Source organism: Nannobrachium achirus, assembly GCF_963921795.1.
Source record: "Nannobrachium achirus genome assembly, chromosome: 13".
Taxonomy (NCBI): Eukaryota; Metazoa; Chordata; class Actinopteri; order Myctophiformes; family Myctophidae; genus Nannobrachium; species Nannobrachium achirus.
In genome coordinates, this window is record NC_137833.1 from 37,791,547 (window position 1) to 37,816,290 (window position 24,744).

A 24,744-nucleotide genomic window follows, 5' to 3' on the forward strand; every position below is an offset into this window, starting at 1 on the left:
TTGTTGAATGTGAACGGACACAGCCTGGGCCCATCAGTAGCAGTCCTGCGGTGAAAACAAGAGAGAGGCATTCTATCAGCATCCATCCATCCATCCATTCAGGCATCATCTGCGGAGATGGAGGTACCAGGCTTTGCGCACAACATCACCAGTCCTATGAGTCCGTGCGAGGGCATGATCCGAAGCTTGGACGCCATACAGTTGTGTGAACGAGATGGTAAGGAAGGAGACAGAGCATGGCCGTGCTCTACAGTTCATTATATTCCATGCATGTTGTTTTTCATTTAACCACCTGCTATCATTCGCATTCGTTCAGAGGCGTTATTGTGTATTGAATGGGCCGGGTTGTCCAGATGGATTGGTGCGCTGGCGCGTGTGTAGAATAGCAGAGAGGGTCTTTAGATATTTTTGAGTAGCCTATAATAATGACCACAGTGGCCACGAAAATTGCTAATTAAATAGGCCCATGTCCACAAATAATAACAGAGAAAAGGGAAAGGAGAATAAACATATGGCAACTATGGCTAGGCTACTGATCCTCGATGAGATTTCACACATTTCAGCACATTGGCGTCAGTTCAGAAAAAGCTACGGTATGGCAACATGACTGGTGTCTTGCACGCGTGCCCTCGCGCGCGTGCAAGACACCAGTCATGTTGCCATACCTTAGCAACAGGCACGAGGAAAAGTACATTTTATTATTTTCCTCTGTAGCCAAGGTATGGCAGCTGCCATAGCTTGCCATACCCAATTGACGCCTCTGCATTTCAGCACCACGGAACTGGACAGAGGCCATCAGTAGCCTATCTTTACCTGTGGGCGCTGTTCCCTCTCTCCTCCTTTTAGGTTTCACTTATTAGGCTGATTAACCAAATTAAGTGCTTGGTATTATTATTTACTTTGTATACTCTATTTAAAAGAGCAAGGTTATTGAGGCCCCATGAAAACCATTCTCTCGGGGCTCTTGGCTCTCTATCTGCATGTACATTGATTAATAGGCTAATTGTTAAGCTAAAAGGAAACATACTCCTATATTTGATTTCCCAGCAGCATTAATCCAGAAATCCAAGTGTTGGCATATAGGCTCCTAAAATGGTAGCTCCAGATGTGATTGACGTTTGATAAATTAATAGATTAAGGTCTGTCTGTCTCTAATCGGATTTTGTTTTGAGTGTAGGCCTACAGATCAGGCCCTCAAGTGGTTTGGGATTGTGGAAAAAACAGCAAGTCATCATCAGGACAAAATGATGAGAGACTCAAATATGGCTGCACCCATGGAAACGTGTGTAATCTCTGAATCCGAGGCAGGCATGCACTTTCTCTCTCTCTCTCTCTCTCTCTCTCTCTCTCTCTCTCTCTCTCTCTCTCTCTCTCTCTAGCTCTCTCTCTCTCTCTCTCTAGCTCTCTCTCTCTCAAGCTCTCTCTCTCACACTACTCTCTCGCTCCTCTCTCACACACAGTCGGAGCACCCATCCACACCCATCACTGTAATTACACAGCGCTGATTCCACTTCAGAGTGTGAAATAGCAGGGACAGCATGCTGATCCCCTTTTTAAATTAAGATGACAGCATTGGCATTTCAACACAAAAACAAAACATATGCATGGATGGTTCGCGGGTGAACTAAATCTGGAACTATTTAAATAGTTGGTCCATGCGGGGCTGCTTGTTTCTCTGGGTTAGCACATAGAGTTGACTTGTCTGCAAAACCCCATCCTCCCTTGTCAATGGTGGTCTTCATTAAGCCACAAAAGGAGCCCCCAGCCAGCACCACATCACAGTGCAGCCATTGTAGCCTACTACACCGGCTCAGCTTTTCTTCTACCGGAGCTGCACCTTCTAATGCAATGCAGTGAGATGCTGTTTATAACCCTTTAGTGCTTCGCTGGCTTGATTTTAAAGCTGTTATTTAGGTAATTGAGTAATAGGCTTGCGTTGGCCCCAACTAATGGACAATAGTTGTCAGTGCCAGCACTGTGCATTGTGCCATTGCAGGTTCAGCAGTAAGGCTTTCTGGTTGGACTGTTCTGTGAAGCATAACAATACATCGTATTTATCAGTCAAGCTTTCCAGTGTAAATAGTGTCCTTGAGACACCCACATACCCTTTTGTTTATTAGAGCAACACAAACCACCATTTCTGTATAGAAAACAGAAAAGGACAGTTGGGTGGAGGCCATGCCACAGTCTTTCTGAAAGCAATGTGGTTTGAGGACAGGAGGATACTACGTTTCCAGCCAGTACACTTGAAGCATTGTTCCATTATCGTTGGATTTCCCTATTGACTGACAGTGTTGATTTGTGGCTTGCTGTTGACATTAAACCTAACTGAATTTAGTAGTCCAGACCAATTCATACTAGCATGAGTCTATGTGGGCGATGTAGTCTGGGATCGATCCCCTGAAGCTGCCAGCCACTTTGTTTTGATGCATATCAGTCTGTCAGTTTAAATGTTCTCCAGAGATAACTCATGTCACATTAGATGAGGTTGCTTCCGTGCCATAGTCCAAAATTCTTAAAATGCATGGCTACTCAAAAGTTTGTGGACGCAAAAGCAAATGCTTTCTTAATAACCCTTTAGCCAGTTGGGTTATAAGGACACATTTTCCCACTATACTATTCAACTTAGCTTTACTGAGCTTTCTAAATATATCTCCTAATTCATAAATATTTAATTCTTAACATGAGAAGGCTTCAAGGTTAACCTCAAGTAGCTTACGTCCAGTAGGCTGAAAGTACATTCTGAATTGACTATTTTAGGGGAAATGGCGTGTCAAGTATACCATTTGCATTTACAATTACAATTTAGGCACTTAGCAGACACTCTTATCCAGAGCGACTTAGTATAAGCAGGTAATACATCAATACAATAAGCAATACAATAATAATACATCGAATGCATAGCAATATCAATCAAAAAAATATCTAGGTAGACCAAGCACCTAATCAGTAAAAAAATGTTATAAAGATCTAAAAATGCTATCTATCTTTCATGTATGGTCATTGAGGGTAGGCGAGTGCTACGGTAAGTGCTATGGGCCTACTGTAGGTGGAGTCTGAAGAGGTGAGACTTCAGGCCACGGCAGAAGCTAGGGAGTGAGTCTGTTGTTCTAAGTGCGACATGGAGTTTATTCCACAGTTTGGGGGCCAGGAGGGCGAATTGTCTAGGACAAGTAGATTTTTGTCCTGGGGTTTTTAGCGAGGGTTCTGTCAGCATCCCTGTGTTAGCTGATCTGAGTGAACGGGTGGGGTCGTAGGGGTTGATCAGGCTTTGGAGGTATGGAGGTGCCATACCTTTGGCTGCTTTGAAGGTCAGCATCAGTGTTTTGTATTCTGTGCGGGCCGCGACCGAAAAACATAAAAACATAAAAAAAACTGTTGATTTCTGGCCATTGTTTCTTACAGAGCTTATTTCATTAATTTATCTTGAAGGTAAGTTATAGGTTTGCCTATAAACAGGTCATCACTGTCGTACTCTATAGGAGCGTAAATGCCACAGCCTTTCAGAATGTAAATCCTTAATAATTCAGCATCAGTTTTTTGTATTCTGTGCAGGCCGCGACCGGGAGCCAGTGGAGGGACTGATAGTGTTGGGTTGGATAGTGTTGTACCCTAGTCTAGTTACATACTGTAGTGTTGTATCCTCCCTGTTTAGTGTTGTACCCTGATTGGGTAGTGTTTACCCTGATTGGATAGTCTTGCATCCTGGTTATAATTGTAGGCTTACCTGGCTGGTGTTACCCTGGTTGGATATAGTGTTGTTTCCTGGTTGGTTAGTGTTGGTTATACTGAATCTGCCAATGTGACTAAACTGTTCTGTTACCGGTGGGGTAAAGCTCAGAGGACATGGTAATGAAATGTCTGTCAGAGATATCTTCTTTTCCATTGCTCCTCATAGGGCCAACAACTGAGGCCGGCATTTTGTTTTTGTATCAATGTGGGATAATTGAATACACAGTGCACATCTCACAAGTCATTTGTGCCATTGCCACTGACATTATTAAGTTGCTGTGATGGATGGCTGTCGTTACTGTAACCAAGCTCTGTGTGTGTGTGTGTGTGTGTGTGTGTGTGTGTGTGTGTGTGTGTGTGTGTGTGTGTGTGTGTGTGTGTGTGTGTGTGCACTCTGAGACCTCTATGCTCCAGCTGTTGTACCTTCTCTTTGGCTTTGTGTATGTGACACAGAGAGACACAGAAGGACGGCACTTTGAACCTGGCGTCCCTATTTTGGGCATGACATTATAGGCACACAAAAATAATTTAATCAAATTGTATTTATTTATTTTTAATAGCAGATATAGCTACAAGCTTACAAGGCGTTTTGTGAGCTTAGATCTGCTATTGTTTGCAGCGCTACACAAAGTATGAAATAGCTTTATTGGTTAATACATCACCTACTAGTTCTCTTAAGTTGATATAGGCTAAGAAAAATGCCCTCTCTTGAGCCTACCAATTTGCTAGATGAAGGTGTGTAATATACAGTATATTTCAACATTAAAGCAAAAGGCATAGCTCCCAATCCTCTTAAAGCCACTAAAGTAACAGATGGTTTCAGAAACCTTCTATAGAGCAATAATTGTCCTAAAAACGATAGTGAGCTTGCAATTGGGTCCCTTGAGAGATTTCGAATGAAAAAGATAAAAACTGTTGATTTGTGGCCATTGTTTCTTACAGAGCTTATTTCATTACTTTATCTTGAAGGTAAGTTATGGGTTTGCCTATAAACAGGTCATCACTGTCGCACTCTATAGGAGTGTAAATGCCACAGCCTTCCAGAATGTAAATCCTTAATAATTCTTGTCATACCAAATCAGTCAGGGGACCTGGCCACAAATTAACCCACATAGTACAGTGGCAGGCCGCATTAGTATCATTCCTGAGTAAGCGGGTATGGTAGCTTTGCTATATTTTATGTTTGGCAATTGCTTCATGACAATGCTAGCGAGAGATACAATAAATACTGATGTCACCTCACTGCCAGACCTCACAGGTTTAATCTGTTCTTCCATAAACCTGCTGTCTAAAAGGCATTATCAAGTAAGTTAATGGAGTTATGCAGAGCATAGTGGAATATACTGTACGCCTTTGTGGTTTATTGCTGTGCAAGTCTTTGATAATGAAAGGTCTTCTAGCCTCTTTCACTCGTATGCTTGATCCAGCCAAGTGTGGATTTACTTCCCTTTTAAACCTATGTCAAAGATAGGCCTACTGTGTAATTAAATTCAAAAACTTGGTGTCACTCCAATTGCCACAGGAGAGACTTTCTACCAAAGAGGGCCATTGAGGGCTTTCACATACAGTAGTTGGGGAGGCAAATGTTATGCTTAAGATAGAAAATGACTCATCTCAAGTTAAGAAATGAGAACTCCAAACAGTGTTCAATTAATTTGCAAGGAAAGGGGCGATTGCATTTAGATCTTTCTTTTAAACCCTTTAGTTTGGATGGATTTTGAAACTAGGTGCCTTGTTATACCGGTATGTGGGTCAGTGACGTGACGCCCCAAAAAATGAGTTTTTAAAAAAACTTTAAATTGCAGGCATAAAAGTTATTTACTTTTGTTCTACTCACTCTCAACCTTATGGAAATACATTTTGTTTTTAGATATTTTATTGGAATCAGACTTTATTCAGCAGTTTGTTGTACTTGTGCCTAAAATCGTCATATGGTGTGACATGAAAATAATTGTTCATAAAATGAAAATGGAGTACATCTTTCTTAAGTTACTCACTTTATCAAAGTCCTTTATCATAACTAACCAGTGATCCACTATAGTTTTTTGAAAATTAATTATATCTGTATATTTTTTTCATAATCGACACTCTGTGTGAGGCCCATGTTCATGATCTTACAACATATTTTAAATGTATTCTGTCAAAACTTTCTCTAAAATTACACAAATATTTGTGACTCTTCCTGATAATATTCTCTATGTAATCCATAAACATTTTTTTGGTTTAATCATTAATAAAGGTATGATTTCTCACTATTTGGAATGTCACACCAAATGATTTAGTGTCACACCGTATGATCATATCTTCATGTGTCAAAGCAAACTGTGTTTTAACCTACCTATTAGTGAGTACTGAACTTTACTGATTGATTAAACAATTATCCAGGATAACATGGCCTTAATATTTCTGAACAGGATATTATTGTAGGGCTTTAACATGGGATAAGAAAGAATTGTAGTAGTAGATGGATGATGAGGATGTGCACAGGAATGCTACGCACACCTAAGTCTTCTGCCGGCCCACGGCAGAAGGATCCTAAAGGGACAATAAGGCGCATAGCCACACTTGGAGCCAAGGCATTGAAGGCAACATTTTATTAACACCAATTAGTGGAAACAGAACTCAGCATTCAGGTAAATTGCTTTTTTCCGAAGTCTCCTGAACTTGAACACAGCATTTTGTGTTGAACAAATGTAATTAGGAATCATGACATTACACCACATCTCCACTAGCTAAAGAGTGCTGGGTTGCGCAACTCCGAAAATAGCTGATCTACAAGCTCTCGCAGCACAACGTGTTGAGAGCTTGTAGATCAGCTATTTTCGCTAGTTTTGTCTCGGGTCCTACCTTAACACTGTCCACTGTCCAGTCCAGTGAGTGAAAGTACAAAAGTATTAGATCAGATTAGATTATACATTTAGACTGTATTGTACATCAGCCAGTCGTATTTGGTGAGGGTAGCAAACCGGCTGCCTTGTTGCGGTTCTGCTATGCCACAGACAACCTCCTGCTCTTCGTAGAAAATGCAGTCTTGCCCCTTTGGCTCCTCTCTCCTTGCTGGGTCATTGTTTAGTTTCTCCCTGTACTTTCTCGTTCTCTCAGCACTTGTCATTTTCCAGCTGACAAAAGAAAATGGAATGTATAGTTTAAGACAAAGAGAAAATATTGTTTAGATTGAAACAATATGTTAAGGTTGCTGTGAAGGGGTTTCTGCTCTGTCTGATGAATTTGAAGTATCACTGAATGAAGCTAAATTACATTTTATGTAAAAAAATTTAAAACAAATGTTTAAATGTACAAAAGAAACATGGAACTTTGTTATTTGTTGTTTTATCTGTAGTTAAATACAGTATAAATCATATGGTGTGACAGTCAAGTCATATGGTGTGACAAGCAGACATGTCACACCATATGATTAAGTGTCACACCATATTACTGTTTTCTCCATTTAGGTTTACCTTGAGGCTACTATGTACACATTAGCATGCTAACAGCATGCTAGCTATAACAAAGCAGCCTAGATCTACATGGAAATATGACCAAAACTTCAAATAACTTAAGCTTTTTTTAAAGAAAAGGTGTCACACCAAAAGACATCCAGAATGGTGACTTTGTCAACGTTTCAACAAGATGGCATTTCATGAAAATGTTAAAATCATAACTCACCTCAGACACCTGTCTTGCAGTTGTGCTGGGAGTGCTGAATAGCCTTACAGAAGAAGGACCTCTCTAGCCAATAGGTGTCCAAATAATTGCCTGTTTAATTTTTCCAAACTAGTGTCACACCAAATGATTTTGGGTTGGGGGACAAAATGTTTTTGATCAGAAATGACTGAAAACATTATTGACTTTGAAAAGATATAGGCTCAAAATAGACATGTTTTTTAGCCTAAATTCATTTTCAAATGATTTTTAGCAATTCTTTTTCTTAGTTTTATTCAAGTTCCCACTTTGAGAAACAAGGTCAGGACAGTCACACCATATGAGTTTTGCCATGTTTGGTTGAAGATTCTGAAGAAATGAGGAATGAAATGTTTTAATCTTGAGTAAGTTCACATAAAGCTTAATGTCCTGCACAATATTCAGAAGGTTTTTGACAAATATATTTTTTATTTATACATGTTTGACACCGAGGACAGCGAAAACGTTACGTCACGTCACCCACCCATGTACTGTAGTTGTACACAGCGGTATCAGTGCTGCTGTCTCCCTTGAAATACTAGCAGCCCACATCAATAAAGTAATCTTCAAAGTAAGGGCCTTCAAGTATACCAGCACTCTCACTCAAGACACAGACACAGACTGCTTGTCTGTCCCTCTGCCGCCTACTGCTGTAACATGAGTGCTTTTGTTGTCTAGCCTAGACCAGTGGTTCTCAAACTTGTTTATGTCAAGGACCCCCAAATGACTATGCATTTGGCTGCAGACCCCCATCTGAGAAGGTTATTTTCAAATAGCCAATGAATATAGTGATTAAACAGATTTCTGATGCTATATTACCATGGCTGGGTACACCCTGGAACCCACTCAAGGACCCCTGGGGATTCCCCAGCCATACCCCACTTTGAGAATTACTGGACTAGACACTGTAAGTGGTTCTCAAACATGTCAAGACCACCATATTGATATACTGCCAAGGAAAGCTCTTCTGAAAACGTTTTCACAATTTTGAGACCACCGTCTAGATGACCATGGTAGGGAATCAAACCAATATCCCTGGACTCATCAGGCAGTTAGCAGATGCATATTCCACAGTATCAAACCAGGTGTGACCGCAACAAATTGCAGAGAGCGATTAGGATGTTAAATGGTAAATGGTGCATTTATATAGCGCCTTTATTCAAGGCGCTTTACAGAGATTGTGCATTACATTCACCCATTCACAAACACATTCATACACCGATGGCGGAGGAAACCATGCAAGGCACCAACCTGCTCAAGGACTCTTCGACACTAACGCTGGGGGAACCCTCCGTGTTCTAATGACGGTTTCTCTACCCCTGAGGGATTGTTGCCCCTTTGGCGGCAGGATGATCTCTTGTATGCATGTAAACAAGGTTTCTATTGATCACGCTGCTGCTACTGCTTTTGCTCTCAGTGGCATTGATCTAAGGACAGTTCCCAATGAGGTCCATTTGATGAGGTCCATCCAGCATACAATACAGCAAACTGTGATTCACTTTCATGATGCCGTTGCCACTCCATGTCTAACTATGCGTGTTAGCTGCACTCAGCTCGTTGGTTCTCTGCCAACACAGCGTATTGTGGACCTGAATTCACCCCAGCCTTGCTGCAAGATAGTCATGATAAGCATACTTGCGTAGAGAGAAAGAATCACCGTTTGACTTAACTTTTGACTTTTTCACAAAAGTGCAATTTGTAACAAGTCTTAGTTTACGTCAGAGACGGGGCGGCAGTGGTTGAGAATCGGGACATTCCAGGATAGATCCCTGGCTGGCTGGCTCCCCCTGGGTTAGTGTCAAAGTGTCCTTGAGCAAGACAAACTGCAACGGTGGTTTCCTCCACTGTTGGTGTGTGAATGGATGAATGTAAAATGCACATGTAAAGCACTTTGGATAAAGGCGCTATATCAGGGGTGGGCAGCATTCATTTCCAGAGGGCCATACTGACCTCGATAAAGTGAGTGAAGGGCCACACGTTGTACAATTTAATTGATACTTGAAACACATAACACATAACAATTATGTTCAAACTGCATGAATTTGGTAGACATGCCAAACTAACTTTACAATGAGGTCCTTTCACAACAAGACAGCTGTATCACGCTGGTGTACTCTGGCCTACAATAAAAAATATTATAGTTACATAATATAATCTGCGTCAATGTCATATCAACAATTAGCCTATAAATCTATACTGTATCTTATCTTATCTGATATGCACCTTGCACGTCTGCATAGGTCACTGATAAAAACACATTGCATTATGTTATAAATATGGACTCAAGGTTGACTGTTTAACTGTTAAATTAAAAAACATTGACTACATACAGAGGTATGCATGCTCAAATGGTAAATATAAAATTGGAGTCAAAATCAATGTTTCAAAACTATTAACATATAGCAAACTTTTAGAATGTCGTTTTTTATTCGCTCTTTTTTTGGGGGGGGGGGGGGTAATTTTGTTTTTCTTTGAGGACTTGGAGGGCCTGATTGAGATGATCAAAGGGCCGGGTCCGGCCCCCGGGCCGCATGTTGCCCATATGTGCGCTATATGAATGTTGTTTATTATTGATGGTGCTTCTTCTGGTGTTTTTTTGTGATCTTATTCTTCCCATGACCTACTACTATACACTTGCTGCACACTTACTCTGTAACTGTGCTGTGCTGCCTCTTGTGACTTAAGTTCCCTCACGGGATAAGGTATCTATCTATCTAGTCTAACAGTCTTGCATTAAACCTCTTCAACTTGCCAACTAGTTGAAATTTGTGTAGCAGTGTTGTAGTTTGCTTGTATTGTTAACAAGCCACTGCATTTCACTGCAGGAGGTCAGCACATAAGTCAAAACAAGGGATTATGCCTCCTCTGCCTGATTATGAAGAATGGGAGGCTTTTACTTTCTCCCTCGCCACTTGACCTCCAACGTGGATCCGTGCTTCCATCTCTCATCGTCCCAGGGGTAAAGAGCAGCTGCATACTTCATTTCTAGTCAAACATCCTGCCTGCCTTCTGGTGTATACTGTATGTGTAAGTGTAAGCACCATGGTAAGCACCAGGATTTTAACCATGGTCTCCTACAGGGGAAAATATCTACCGCTCATGCAAAGGGGAACAACCACACACACACACACACACACACACACACACACACCGCAGCCAAGGGAGATATTAGACTTCTTCTCCCTGCTGCACATAATCACAGCGAATTGAAAGACCTACTTACTATACTTACTGCACTGTACTGTATTTACTGTAGTTTAAAGAAACATCAGGCCCCAAGAAATAGTTGATTTATTTAATAAAGAAATAGAATTTTACTTCAGCTTAATACCTGGAATAAAGTGTGGCTTGGGTTTGTTGCTCCTAGAACAGGACAGTTTGTTGATGCGGATATCTGGGCATGGAGAGTTATTTTACACAGTTGGGTTTCTCTCACAAGGGTTTCCTTTGATTTCTCCCCAGTAGTGAGCTGTAGCCAGCCTGGAGTGTTGACATCAAATATTTTCCCACTCTGATTACATCACTGTTGGGCATGGCTTTGCAGTGTCCATGTAATTCCCCTCCATTTGCAGGTTAACTAGGCAAGCTTTACTGTAAACATCAGCATTCTTGCTCTAATAAAGTGCCAGTTGTCTCTCTTCAGTAAACTTGGATTTGCACACAGATAGCAGAGATAACTAATTCAACACTGTATTCATTATTATGACCAGCGCGGTCCTCAGGTTCTTCTGTATGCTAGCTTCAATCTGTTGAGGGTTTTCTCCCCTTATTGCTAGTGTTAAGGCTACTGCTCCCTTGTCTCTCCCACTTCTAACCAGTCCTCAGTCATAACCCTAACATTGTTTCTGACGCTGTGTTACAGTACCCATGAAGGTTGTTTGATATAATGAGTGTTTTGGTATTCATTTGCAGTCCACACAAGATGGGTACCGTGTAAAGGTCATGGCTGCCTGGCAGAGTGAATCAGCACACCAGGCAGTCAGAGATATTAAATCCCACAAAGATGTGAAAGACAGAATGAGCCTGTGAATGACAGCCGAATTGATTGTCCTTTAATACTCATATTACATTAATTTCATCTCCCGCCCTGAATCAACCGTCAAAGACTGTCATCAGTTTTTTTTTCTTTCTCCAGTGACACTGTATCCCTGCTGGGGAGCTGTGATGTTGACCTCACATGTTTGTACAGTACAGGTCTGTACTGTACTGTACAAGTCATGCTGACTTGGCTGTCCAGACAGAATGGTTTCCCTACTGTGTCCTGTGTTGAAGCTCTGAACCAAGACCCATAACTCAGTAACTTGGTCAGACAGCCATGCAGGCATATATCAGGATTTGGATGTACAGTATTGTATGTCTGTGTCGAGGCTAATTACTGGTTTTCTTTTTATCATTCCTCACAAATTCCGTACCCCCAACAACCAAAAACAAAAAACATTGTATGCCTCACAACATACATAAATCCTGCTGTATATGTAGTTGTTTGCAGCATTTTAATTAATATCCAAGCACAGTGTGTTGCCTTTAGTTACAGTACTATCACTTCTTAACATATTACTTATTCTTAAAGATCATAGAGTGTTGTTTTGTTTTGGACTTTAGACTGGAGGATCATATGACTACGTGACCCTCTTCTAGGTAAAGATTAGGCTACTCTTCTAGATTACGTCCTGCTAATTGGCTAACCACTAACCAGTGTTTAGGAGGATAAAAGTAGGTAAGGGACTTGTTTTTCACTTGGATAATTTTGGGTCATCTGACCCATTTTAACAATAGAATGTAGCCCAGGATATAAAAAAGTTAGGCAGGGCCATGTTCATCTTTCAAAAAGCAATGTAGGCATTTCTAGTTGACTGTTCCCTGAAAAATATGAATGAAGAGAGAATGCTCCATACTACCCAATTATGTGGAGTTACTCATTTATCAGCTCTTCTCTAAGCTGATGAGTGGAGATGGGTGCTCCATGCTCCACTGCTCGCCCCATTGTCTATTCTCTACGGAAGCCAATGGCATGGCACACTACGCCTGAATTCCATGGTCTTGTTTCATATTCATTCTTACAGTAGATGTAGGCTCGGGTCGGCACAGCAAACACATTGTTGGCATGCCAAGTGGGTGTTTATTAGCATGGAGCAGAGTCTATATTCATCGCGATTCTACAAAGCTTGCATTCAGACACTTGTTTTGGTGTTTCATACTGTATCGTCATTGTCGGGTGGAAAGCTTGTATGTCCAAAATCTGTTCGTTTTGTTTTAATAATTTTTAAAATGATTTAAAATAGTGAAAATAGCCGATAGGCCTATACAGTACAAGCACACAACGCCTCGCACTGCGAAGCACTGTGTGCTTGTAGATCTGCTATTTTCTTTAGTCTTGTGCGACAGTCTTGTATGATGAAGCAGGGCAGGGCCTTACAAAAAAACATACACATTTGAAACTTGGAGATACGAGGTTTCTGCCCGACAGTGACGATATGCTGTCTGGTGTCCATTTTAGGGTGCCGTCCTGGGCTGCATGAAACCTGCTTATCTCACTGCAGTGCACAGGTTGTAGTGTATTTTGTCAGACAATTGGCTATGTGTAAAAGCCCAATTCCACCATGGCTACCCCACCGTTGCTGAAAGACCTGAGGTGGAGCATGACACTTCAGTGAAGCTAGAATTACCCAGATCTAAAGCTAGGGCTAAACGTCTTCCTTTCATATTGAACATTTCCAAATGTGCAGATGCTGTCACATGTAGTAAGCTGCTAGACTATTTTGCTCATAATTTAGAAACTGAGGCTATTTTCAATACCATCATCTCTGTGTAGTAGACAGAGGAGGTACAGTCGTGTTTGAAATATTTAATAACCAGCATATGTGCTGCTCCACTGATAGGTATGGAGGGGATTAATGTGTTTCTATGGCAACGTGTATTTGTGTGCATGTGTGTGCATGCGTGTGTGTGAGTGTGTGCAGGGGCGTCACAAGGGAGGGGAAAGTGGGACTGAGATACTAGGGCCCAAGGTGGAGGGGCCTTTATTCTTTTATGCTTTAACTATTGAAAAATAGCAAATATACAAGCTCACAGAGTGCCGCGCTGCAAGCTTGTAGATCTGCTATTTTTCTTTTAAGTCGTGAAAATGTGTGCAAATCTTTGAATATATGTATTTTTAAAGCGAACATTTGTAACTCAAATGTTGCTTCTGGGGGGTCCCTGGAACTAAATATTTTGAGATGGGGGTCAGTGGCCAAATACATATCATTTTGGGGGTCCTTCACATGAAAAAGTGTTAGCACCACTGACATAGAAACATAGGTTTTTCAAAAAACCTCAGAAGGATTTGAAATATTCGAAGACTTGCCCAAATCTTCACGACTTTTCAAAAATAGCAGATCTACAAGCTCGCAGGGCGGCTTGTAGATCTGCTATTTTTCAATAGTTAAAGCACAAAACAATGCATAATAATGCGTTCCCAGTCGCATTATTATGGGGAGGGGGTTAAACCCCCTCCCCATATGAAGAACATTCATGGGGGGCCCGCAGTGAATCCTTGTACCCAGGGCCCAGAATTTGGTGTGACACCCCTGTGTGTGTGTGTGTGTGTGTGTGTGTGTGTGTGTGTGTGTGTGTGTGTGTGTGTGTGTGTGTGTGTGTGTGTGTGTGTGTGTGTGTGTGACGTCAAGTCCTCTATGAAAAAACAAGGCAGATGTGTCGCCTACTGTGAGTGCTCTTTATGGCACAAAGGCATAATGACTAAACCTCTGCAGAGGCATTGTGCGTTGCCAGCCTTATGGTAAAAAAAAAAGATGGCTACAGCCAGATAAAGGAGGTAATATTACAAGTTGGTTACTGTACCTATTCCATGAAGCCTTCTCTGATTAATGTATCCATTAACAGGCTTCTCGGAGCTCCCTACCGGTAGGTGGGGTTGACGAAAGGGCCTTTCTGTGTGGAGTTTGCACATACTCCCATGTCCCCTAGGGTAGGAACCGTGACAAAAAACATGCAGTAATCCTGGTCTCTATACAGCCTCCCCCTGGCCAGCCGGGGCGCCTGATGGAGGGGAAAGGAACTGGCTGGAATAACATGTTCCTTCCACGCGCAATGGGGAAACTTACCCCTGTCAGGTGAAAAGAAGCAGCGTGGACTCTTCATGCATCGAAGGAAACATGAGGTCAGTCCATTGCTCTCCCCAGGTTGGCAGAGGGACTGTAGCACCTAGGATTACATTAGATTAGACAATTGACACCAGGGCAAAAAAAAAAAAAAATGGGTTACAAAAACTTTTTTTTTAGGGTTGACGCATTGGAGTCATTTGGTCCCAAGATTGTATCAGCATCTCTGAGGCTCTATGAGGCTCTTTGAGGCTGTGGATTGGACTTTATTATTTTTTTTATTATTCTCATTAATGTGTTGTGGTTTTGTGTCGTGTGGCCAGGAAATAAGTCCCAGGATGGCGAGATGGAAGAGCTTCCCGTCCCCCAGAGCATCAAGATCAGCAACATCACGTGTGACTCGTTCAGGATCTGCTGGGACATGGAGCCGCGCACCAAGGAGCGCATCACTCACTACTTCATCGACCTGAACAAGAAAGAGAACAAGAACTCCAACAAGTTCAAACATAAGGTAACGAACGAGCAAATGCAGAAAGCCCAAACATTGTGGCTATGTTGTTCAATATCGTTGTTGCTGGGTGGAACCCTTGTATGTCCAAAACCGTTCCTTTTGTATTTATCATTTAAAAATGATTTAAACTAGTGAAAATAGCCAATCTACAAGCACGCGAGGCGTTGTGTGCTTGTAGATCTGCTATTTTCACTAGTTTTGTGAGACTGTCTTCTGCCTTTATGAGGTTTCTGCTCGACAGTGACGATATATATCGCGTAAATACCACATTATTGATAAACATATTGGTAGAAACAGAATCTAACTAATCTAATCTACAAAAAATAAAATAAAAAAACATTTTTAGAGGAAACAAACTTCTGTTTGGTCATATGGTGTGAAAAAATAATAGAATCCATAGTGAATAGAGACAGACTTTGGCTTCCCCAAGTAGCTTTTAAAGTCAGTAATTGCTTCATAGTATTCCCACAACACGAGAGAGATTAATCCATTTTGCCACTAAGAACAAGAGGTCATTTACCTTTTTTTCCATTGCTTGCTGATGATTGAAGTCAAGCTGATGATTGAAGTGCCACATATGGGCTAACACAAAATCGACTGAAAGGGATAGTATATTGGCATTGAAAACATTACAGAGTGAAATTATTCACTGAAATACTATGCAGGGGTCACAAAGATAATGTCAGGACAATTCAATACAGCATTGCATGTTTTCTACTAAACAACACCAGGTGTAAACTGAGTGAAGACAGGTTCCCCACCAGGGAATAGACTCTTCTTAACAAGGCTGTGTTCAAGGGATCCACGATGAGCTCCATCTCCAAGCATTAATAGGCAAATACGGCAGAGCCCAATACTCTCCCAGAGAATAATTGCAGCAGCGGCGGTCAGAGACAGCAGTTCTGAGTAGTTAGGCTAATGAATCGTCTTGGTAATCTTGCAGCCCAGTTTCATCAGCCTCCTGCCTTCTTTCCCACAGCTGAAAGCAAACGTGATAGGAAGTGTTGCTGCCTCTGCTCTGTGTGAAGGTAGACCCCATACCAGTGTTGTTACGGAGGTACACAGGGACCATGTTGGTGGATTAATGGGCTGCCACGGTTGCTAGGCAGGGGCTCCTGTAATTCTCTGGTCCAATCAATGACCCACTAAGGTGGGTACAAGGCTCCATAGCTAACTGTACCGCCGTTGCTTGGGGAGTTAAATCAGTTGTATGTATTGAATTGTTTTATGGGTTGTGTATTTATATATATATTCATATTCTCTCCTTCTCCCTTCCATCAGGATGTGCCCACCAAGCTGGTGGCCAAGGCGGTGCCCCTGCCTATGACAGTGCGGGGCCACTGGTTCCTGAGCCCCCGCACCGAGTACACAGTGGCCGTCCAGACTGCGTCCAAACAGACGGATGGGGACTACGCCGTGTCGGAGTGGAGCGAGATCATCGAGTTCTGCACTGGTGGTGAGCGTACTGGGGACGTGGGTGGACTGAATTGCAAACAGACACCGTGTGATGGATGGTTTTATCCAGAGTTGCCTCGAGGTACCGCGATAGTGAGCAGTTTTACGAATGGATGGAGCCCTGTTGCAAATGTGAATCGCTGACCTTGTCTTTGGCGTCCATGCTTGTCCAAGGAATCGACGAAGATCCACAGAGGAGGGGTTGCGGTAGAGTTCTGTCAGGAAAGGGGGAGGAGCAGGATGGGGAGAGCACAGGAGAGGATCACAGATACTGTAGATGGAGGGAAAGAGGTATGGAAGGATGGGGGAGAATGTCTTGATGGGGCAAAAAGAAAGGATTAGAAGAGGGGGAGCAGGGAAGCATGCTGTCAGGATTCTGAGGTTATTGATGCACCACTGGTGGCTCAGCCAGGGGGGGTAAGAGAGGAGGAAGGGGGTGGTGATCATGGCATGCAGCCGGGGTGGAATTGATTAGAGTGGTTGAAGTGATAAGATGTAGAGGGGGTGGGGAGAGAAAGAAAGAGAAGGTAGATTTTGGATGATGGAGGTATGTTGATAAAATGCCTTTTATCCTGGACTGTTGGGAGGAAAGAAATAAGCAAGAAAGCTGCTTACATAAACAGCCGCCTACCTGACTGAGCTGCTAGTTACGATTGATTAGATTACAGACTTAAATGTCTAGACTCCAACCTATGAAAAGCTTCTGATGCGAAGTCATGAGTTGCAAAAGCATTTGCAATAACAGGTTTATTGATCCACTGGTGCAGAAACACATGTACATATCCATAGTGGTCATGAAATGCCACATACATCCAAACGGGTGCTGGATCAAAATAGATATACTGAAAAGAAGAGAAGCATGTCCACAGTCTCCACACATGTCTTAATGCTTTAAGACATGTATTAACAGCATGCACAGAACACCAAAGCCTGCACTTTAATGCTTCCCCCATTAAGAAAAATCCAATAGGATCTTATTCTTACAGTAGCAGATACTCTTACCCCAAGCAACGTGCAAGATCAGGGTAAGCAACATGAATCCCTAGTCAGGGTAGGCGCTATATGGAGCGCTATTTGCTACAAATTAACTACAGTAGGATAGCAATTAGATTAGAAGACTAGCTGTCAAAATAGCATTAATCTATCAAATTAGTGTACATTATCTTGTGAACAAGTAAACAACATACATTTGAATAACATAAATACAAATTCAAGTTCAAGTTCATATACAAAGAAAGAGGAGTGCTAGGGGATGAGGTGATGTCTGAAGAGGTCAGTTTTCTGCAACAGAAGATAAGGAGTTTACAGTCCTGACAGGGTGGGGGCCATTCCCCAGTTGAGGGAGTCAAGAGGGAGACAAGTCCAGGTCATTGGGAGCGTTGTCCAGGTTGTCGTAGGGAATGGTCAGACAGACGTCCTGTGTTTATTGATTAAAGTGTCCAGGATATAGGGCTGGATTATATCCTGCAGTTAGGGTGATGTCATGCTCTTGATTGCTTTTATTTCAACTAAGGCAAAGCTGCTCTTTCATGTGGAGAGAGTGAAAGGATTGAGAGGGAAATGATTGAGGATTTAGGGGATCCTAAATCCACAATTAACGGGTCTTCTCTTAAAGGCAATGGCATCTGGCACGGTGATTGGTCTGATTGTTGTCCAAACCACACGCATATTGGTGCATAACGGCTAGCGCAGGTGTCCAAAATAGCAACTTCTTCGTGGGAACTAAGAAGAATACTAAACCTCAAAATCTAGGAAATAGCATTTCCTAAATACTAATTGGCAGAATAGAGCCCATAGGATCCTAAAACCACCCGCTATGCCACTTCGTTTGGTAGAGTGCGCGCTGCCAATGGACATACTCTACATGGACACTCTGGAGTCGGGCGCACAATGATACACATTACACATTCAGAGGTCTCCTTCTGACCTAATTATCCACAAATGCATGGCAGGTCCACTTAGCTAAGTATACAAAACAGACAGTGAAAGACAGAAAATGCTTTTCACTGGTCTTGAATCACCAAACTTTGGTTCTCTAGGCAAAGTTCTTTCCTCTGTGCTATAGAGCCATAGTAAGTCTACAGGGGCAAAGATTCATCTCCTTTGACACCTTTATGAAAATTTTCTGTCTTTCACTGTCCACCTAAATGGAAAAAAAAAAAAAAACGTTTAAATTATGAAATTATGAAAAGAAGCTTAGGCTTCTGGAATCCTATGAGATTAATAACTTTGTTGTCCCCTGTAGACTTACTACCATATTCCTGGCCCTCTCTATGGAGGCTGCCATTTTCTTTTACAGAGGGCACTAGAGAGTTTTTCTCTGTGTGCTGCTTCAAAAAACATCTTTTCACTTCCTCCCAAGTAAGGAAGTGACACGGAATTGTCTGTTGCCAGATTTTGCCAAAGAAATAAGCCAGAAGCAACTAGGCTATACTACTTTACATTTACAATTGAAAATAGCAGATTCAGCAAGCTCACAATGTGTCACATTGCGACACATTGTGAGCTTGTATATTTGCTATTTAAAAAATATTGAGGAAAAAAAAAGAAATTTGAATATTTTTGAAACATTTTAACAACATAAATCTGTGTGGAGGTCCCTGGCACCACATATTTTCAGATGGGGGTCTGCGACTGTGGACAAATATGTTAATCTGGGGTCCTTGAAGATTTGGGAACCACTGATTTAAAAAATATTAGAAAGTAAGCCCAATAAGCAACTACACTATTTCTTTTAGAGACACAAATTGCTTATTATAAGCAGACATGGCAACCCAGGTACATTCAGAGCCCAGAGCCTAGAACGCCAACTACTGACACTTTAATGCAAGGACAACAGGAAACCAAATGATGTTTTTCAGGCCAGCTTTTTCAGCCTCCGCCTCTTTCAGGATATGAACAGGAAGCCGGGGGCAGGGCCAGGAAAACGTGAAAGAACTTTGCCTAGAGAACCAAAGGTTGGTGGTTCAAGACCAGTGAAAAGCATTTTCTGTCTTTCACTGTGTGTTTATATTGTCTTGTATGTCATGACTTTTGAATAAAGATTTATTAAAACAAATATATATATTATAAATAAATAAAAAAACTTGACCAAGTTGAGAAAATCCACCAAATTTTCCTCCTCTGAGGAAATGGCACGGCGCAGAGGCTTTCCACCTATGTTTTCCACAAAGGAGGAAAGCGGTGGAAAGCATAGGTGGAAAGCCTCTGCGCTGTGCCATTTCCTAAGAGGAGGAACATTTGGTGGATTTTTTCAACTTGGTCAAGTTTTTTATTTTTTTAATAAATCTTTATTCAAAAGTCATGACATACAAGACAATCCAAAACAGACAGTGAAAGACAGAAAATGCTTTCACTGGTCTTGAACCAACAACCTTTGGTTCGCTGGGCAAAGTTCGTTCCTCTGTGCTATAGAGCCATAATAAGTCTACAGGGGACAACAAAGTTATTAATCTCAGGAATCAGAAGTCTAAGCTTTCTTTTCATAATTTAAAAGTTTTTTTCCATTTAGGTGGACAGTGAAAGACAGAAAATGTTCATAAAGGTGTCAAAGGGCATTCATTTTTGCCCCTGTAGACTTACTATGGCTCTATAGCACAGAGGAAAGAATGGGGTTTTTGGGCATTGTTCTTTGCGAATTACGTCGCCATGGTAACGCGGATCGGAAAAGAATCCTGCTGCAGTTATTACGTGCCGAAATTTGTGGGATCATCATTAACTACCCTAATTAAGTATGGCAGATTACAATAAGTGTTTTGCCATTGCATGGCAGGCACAGTTAATGATAATATCATGACTGTACATACTGTTATATTCTATATCTAATGTGTGTGTGTGTGTGTGTGTGTGTGTGTGCGTGCGTGCGTGCGTGCGTGCGTGCGTGCGTGCGTGCGTGCGTGCGTTTGTGCGTGCGTGCGTGCGTGCGTTTGTGCGTGCGTGCGTGCGTGCGTGCGTGCGTGCGTGCGCGTGTGTGTGTGTGTGTGTCCAGACTACTCCTCAGTGCATCTAACCCAGCTACTGGAGAAGGCAGAGGTCATTTCTGGACGGCTGCTGCGTTTCTCTGTCTTCTACAGAAACCACAACAAAGAGTACTTCGACAATGCCAGGTGGGCAGCCCACACTTACACTTACATCTATAGCACCACAGCCAGAGAGGATTCAAGTTGTTGTACCCTTAACCTCGTTTGAAACAATTCATGTATTTTCCAGTAGAGTGAATTGTCAGTATCTGAATTGATGTTCTAATGAATCACTCATCAATCAAAACAATCAATAGGGGAACTGATTTATTTTAATTCATTACAACTTTTATTGAATGCTTGTTATATTTCTGTCAGAGTTAAGGGGAGACCTTGAAATTTGAAAGTTTGAGAAACTCTGGTCTAAACATGTCCAGTCCTACAAAGTTACAATGTTGAATCTCAGTGGAAACATCACATGACAAACTACAATGACACTGTTCAAAGGGCATCATCAGACAATTTGCATGAATCACTGCTTAACCCATTTAGGCCTAGAATTATTGAATGCTTTAACTATTGAAAAATAGCAGATATACAAGCTCACAGTGAGCTTGTAGATCTGCTATTTTTGAAAAATCATGATTTATTTTTTGCAAGTCTTTGAATATATCTTTTTAAAAGCGAACATTTGTAACTCAATTATTTGCTTCTGGGAGGGTCCCTGGAACAACATATTTTGAGATGGGGGTCCGAGCCAAATGCATGTAATTTTGGGAGTCCTTGACATGAAAAGGTTTGAGAACCACTGATTTAGAAGAAGGATTTAATCGGGTCAAAAATATTCAAAGACTTGCACAAATGTTCACGATTTTCAAAAATAGCACGCTGTGAGCTTGTATATCTACGATATATGAATAGTTAAAGCATGGAAATAATGGTTAAAGTGGTTCAAAATCTAAAATTACACAGATTTGCGTTCAGGCCTAACAGTTGGCTTGTTCATGGGATCGTGGTGTGCTGCCATTAGCAAACAACTCCAGTCCGTATGCATGTTTAATGGTTGAATAGCGTCTCATTCAGAGACAGCTGTCAAGGTCAAGCTGTGCTCTCTGGTGATATGCTGTTGATTGAAGCCAGTGGTTTAAAGTAGATTTATTTACTGTACTTAAGTACAATTTTTAGGTATTTGGACTTTACTTGAGTATTTCCAATTTCCAATACTTTTACTTATACTCCACTACATCTCAGATCCAAATATTGTACTTTAACTTTTATTTGAAAACTTTGTTACTAAATGACTTTGTAGATTTGGATCATTATTACAAAACATTAACTACTTCAACGCTATATACATTTTGGCCATTTGAAAATAGACAATCTAAAAGATCACAATGTGCCATGATGCGACGCATTGTGAGCTTGTAGATTTGCTATTTTCAAAAGTTTGTACATTCGAAAACATGAAATTGGACATTCTGCGTAGGCTACTGAGTACTTTAAGTACATTGATGGCAATACTTTTGTACTTTTACTCAGGCCAATTTTGATTTCTGGACTTTAACTTGTAAGTAAGAGTGTATTTCTACATTGCAGTATTAATACTTTTATTCAAGTAAAACATTTGTGTACTTTTTCCACCACTGATTGAAGCTTTGTTTATGCTCCGTAGCACAATGGAATCGCTTGCTGAAAAGAACAGATTTATGAGCTACAAACGTGCTGCGCCTTATCGGCTTGACGATCTGTGTTATGTCATGTGGGACAGTCTACAGAACGAATGCACAAAATCATATCCATTGCAAGTTTAGGATTAGCTCCATAAATCCCAAATCCCAAACACACTGCACCTGCTGTTCTGTTGCCAACAGACATTAATCTGCTAGCAGGCCCAAAGTATTACTATACCGATAGTTTCAGTAAATTCCACCACTCACAGGATGTACTGTACTGCTGGACATATACACAGTTAACCTTTTATTTCTATTGCACTGTTCCAGTCAGAACAGCTTGAAATTGAAATACATGTGTGTGGAGTCTACTTCCCTTCTTTTTCCTTTTTGAGCGGTGGTTACACCGTCTCCTATACATGGCCGTGTGTGTATGCGTGCATGTGTGTGTGTGTGTGTGTGCGTGCGTGTGTGTCTGTATGTAGCCTGCAGGCCTGCAGTACCTTTTATGACCACACATGTTAAGGGAGGGGCGCTGTTGTTCAGGCCAGGCCAGACCAGGCACACACACACACACACACACACACACACGCACGCACACACACACAGGGGGGAAGGGGGGGGGGGGTAAACCACCGCTCAGTTCACACGGGTGTGATTTTTTCCTGCAGTCTGCACATATTAACATATGTAGCGAATACTTTCCCTGGGACTTTTCTTGCAGTGGACCAAAGCCTAGTGTAATTTCTCCAGACAATATCACACAAATACTGTATGCTCGCCACTCGTGGGAGGGGAAAAACTGATTATTTCAGTTCAGATGTTAGAGAACCAAGTATCAGAGAGAGACATACAGTACAGTACAGTACAGTACAGTACAGTTGGAGAGGATGGCATACTACACGGTATGTCTGGAGGAGTAGCTTATTTTTTGTGGTTTTCTTGAGCCCTATGCATTAGGTCAGGGGTCTTCAACAGGGGGTCCGAGACCCATAGGGGGTCCTCAGAGATACTACAGGGGGGCCGCCAAAACTCGGTGTGATAGGATCATGATTTTTACAGTAACCACTTGAACCCTAGCATCCCTATTCTGAGTGGAACATTACACAAAAATAGCCGACAAGATTTCATACAATATGTAGTGGGGGTCCCTGCTTCATTTCTCTCTCAGCTAAGGGTTCCCTGGCCTGAAAACGTTGAAGACTCCTGCATTAGGTAGTGGATTTCCTTTTCTTGATCCCTGCTATACTACTCTCCCATTAGCCTTTTTTGTGTCAGAGGTGTATGACAGACTTCTGGAGTTCTCTGACACTGCAGCTGCTTCAGGGCCTCTGGGCATTAAGAGAATTGCCTCTGTCAAACAGCACTCCCTTGTGGACAATAAATTATCTGAATTTAAGATATCCATCACTACTGTTACCAGGGTGGGAGCAGAGTTCATTCCATAAGTCAGAACAATTAAAACTATAATGATAGCCTTTAAAGTGGCAGCAGCAATTCTGCATATCTCAGATTTAGAAAGGGAAGATAGGCAGCAGCCTCCAGTGCAGGGATAGCTTTGTGAACGCTGTGTTTTGTGAGAGTTTGTTGTAATAACAAAGGAATGTTGTGGTACACTTAATTACAACTAGCTTACCTGGACGAGGCAGCCTAGACAAAGAGAGAAATGAAAGCAGAAAAGTAATTAATGTTTACAGGAGACTAATGCCCCACCATAATTAACATGTCTGTGTCTGTGTCTGACTGTCCGCCCACCCCAGGGAGAAGCAGGGAAATCAGATGCTGCCATCGGTGAAAGACGACAGCGGCAGCCACGGCTCGCCCATCAGCGGCAAACTGGAGGGCATCTTCTTCAGCTGCAACACAGAGTTCAACACGGGCAAGACGCCGCAGGACTCGCCGTACGGGCGCCACCGCTTCGAGGTGCGCGCCGAGGCGCTCTTCAACACCGACACGAACCTGTACTTCGGGGACTTCTACTGCATGTACACGGCGTACCACTACGTCATCCTGGTGCTGGCGCCGCGCGGCTCGCCCGGCGACGACTTCTGCAAGCAGCGGCTGCCGCTGCTCGACATCGCCAACAACCGCTTCCTCACCTGCGAGCGGGACGAAGCGGCGGGCGGCGGAGGAGGCCTGGTGTTCCGCCACGCGGCGGACGTGAACCTGGAGGTGATCTACACGGAGCCCTTGGACCTGGCGCTGGGCACGGTGGCCGAGATCAGCGGCCACCAGCTGATGAGCGCCTCCACGTTCAACGCCAAGAAGGACCCTAGCTGCAAGGTCTGCAACATCAGCGTGGGACGCTAAAAGGAGGGGTCTGGGAAGATGAGGAGGAGCAGCGGGAGGAAGAGGGAGGGTATAAGGCATTGGTTCTCAAACTTTCACATTTCAAGGTCTCTCCTTAACTCTGACAGTATACAAATGGAACCAAATGGACCCGATACAAATGGAACCAAATGGACCCTGACGGGTCCATTTGGTTCCATTTGTATACTGTCAGAGTTACAGACTTGTATGTGTCAATTTAGACCCCCATAAAGGAACCCACAAAGTCCCTGGAATCCACTTTGAGAACCGCTGGTATAAGGGGTCCGGATTGGATAGTATACAGTATAGTTACACTCACACAAGCT

The 24,744-nt window shown here is 42.3% G+C and overlaps 1 protein-coding gene across 1 annotated transcript; it reads left to right on the plus strand.

Annotated features, from left to right (window-relative positions):
* Positions 1-60: 60 nt before the first annotated feature.
* phyhiplb (phytanoyl-CoA 2-hydroxylase interacting protein-like b) lies at positions 61-24,418 on the plus strand (the record flags this gene model as incomplete). Its single annotated transcript, XM_080740227.1, has 5 exons — positions 61-217; positions 14,837-15,024; positions 16,306-16,480; positions 20,468-20,585; positions 23,869-24,418. Exons 1-5 carry the CDS (start codon positions 118-120, stop codon positions 24,416-24,418), a joined length of 1,131 nt encoding a protein of 376 aa, XP_080596353.1. The 5' UTR covers positions 61-117.
* Between the last annotated feature and the right edge of the window lie 326 nt (positions 24,419-24,744).